Raw genomic sequence first — 1,715 nt, 5'->3', positions numbered from 1 at the left:
CTCCAAAAAGCAGGTGAGGGAATTCCTGGGCACCGTGGGGTTTTGCCGCCTCTGGTTTTCAGGGTTTGCTGAAACTGCAAAGCCCCTATATGAGGCTGCCAAAGAAGGACAGGACTTCAAATGGACACAGGAAAGACAAGAGGCCTTTGAAACCCTAAAACACAAACTCTTAGAGGCCCCTGCCTTGGGACTTCCAGACATAAGCAAACCTTTTTGTCTATATGTGGATGAACATAGAGGTATTGCAAAAGGAGTCCTCACCCAGAAAGTAGGTCCCTGGAAGAGACCTACTGCATACCTATCAAAGAAATTAGACCCAGTAGCAGCTGGATGGCCCCTTTGCCTGTGAATTATAGCAGCAGTGGCCCTGCTGGTTAAGGATGCTAACAAATTAACTCTGGGACAGGACCTGCTTGTAGCAACCCCTCATGCCGTTGAGGGAGTGCTCAAGCAACCCCCTGATTGATGGTTGAGTAATGCCCGATTAACTCATTATCAGGCTCTGCTCTTAAATCCACCCAGGATCATCTGCCAGGTACAGACGGCCCTAAACCCAGTCACACTGTTGCCAGATCCTGATCTTGGGGACCCACTCCATGACTGCACTGAAATTCTGGCACAAGTGCATTGCATCCGGCCTGACCTGAAGGATGTCCCCTTGCCTGATGCCGAAGAAACCTGGTTTACGGACAGAAGTAGCTTCATCAGAGATGGTAAAAGGCATGCTGGGGGAGCAGTCACAACTACCTCAAGAGTCATTTGGGCCAAGCCCCTGCCAATAGGCACATCATCCCAAAAAGCTGAACTGATTGCATTTACCAAAGCCCTAAAGATGGGTAAGGGAAAGAGACTCAACATCTACACAGACAGCAGATATGCATTTGCCACTGCCCACATTCATGGGGCCATCTATCAAGAGAGAGGCCTCCTTACTGCAAAGGGAAAAACTATTAAAAATAAACAAGAGAGCTTAGACCTCCTGCAAGCTCTCTGGGGCCCAACAAAACTAGCCATAATCCACTGCCCGGGCCACCAAAAAGGGAACAACCCCATCCAGAAGGGAAACAACCTGGCTGACAGGGCAGCTAAAGAAATAGCTCTAACCTCCTCAATTATGCCCACCCTGGTTGATCCCAGAGCAAGGGAACTGTCTAAAACTCCCCATGGGCTATAGCCCAGAGGACTTAGCCTGGATATACACTCTCCCTATGACTCAATGCCTAGAGGGCTGGTGGAGGACAATGGATGGGAAAGTTATCCTACCTCAGAATTTGGGCATAAGATTGCTCAAGAAAATACATCAAGCATCACACATGGGCACCCGAAGGATGCAAGACTTACTAAGAAGGGCCAAAGTTAAAATTCAGGAAGGAAATCAAGCCATTGAAAAAATTGTTAGGCATTGTCATGCCTGCCAATTAACCAACTCAGCTCCATCCCATGCTAACCCAGGATCCCGGAGCAGAAGGACATGACCAGGTACATATTGGGAGACTGACTTCACTGAGATCAAACAGGGAAAATTTGGATATAAATATTTACTAGTATTCATAGACACCTTCTCTGGATGGACTGAGGCCTACCCAACCAAGCATGAGACTGCTCACATAGTAGCCAAGAAACTAATCGAAGAGATCCTGCCCAGGTATGGTTTCCCAACTACAATCGGATCAGATAATGGGCCAGCCTTTGTCTCTCAGGTAAGCCAGGGAATA

General features: G+C 48.0%; 1 protein-coding gene across 1 annotated transcript in view; it reads left to right on the top strand.

The window, feature by feature from the left end:
- LOC103750784 (WD repeat-containing protein 87-like) overlaps positions 1–1,715 on the top strand; it is a 32,740-nt gene that overhangs the window by 24,040 nt on the left and 6,985 nt on the right. Inside the window, 1 exon segment of the mRNA XM_029556598.1 lies at positions 523–713. Within this exon segment, the coding sequence (XP_029412458.1) occupies positions 523–713 (191 nt within the window).

The sequence above is a fragment of the Nannospalax galili genome, unplaced genomic scaffold (assembly GCF_000622305.1).
Source record: "Nannospalax galili isolate Female #2095 unplaced genomic scaffold, S.galili_v1.0 scaffold886, whole genome shotgun sequence".
In the NCBI taxonomy this organism is placed as follows: domain Eukaryota; kingdom Metazoa; phylum Chordata; class Mammalia; order Rodentia; family Spalacidae; genus Nannospalax; species Nannospalax galili.
The sequence above is the reverse complement of the archived record's forward strand: the minus strand, read 5'-3'. Positions and strand labels throughout refer to the sequence as shown.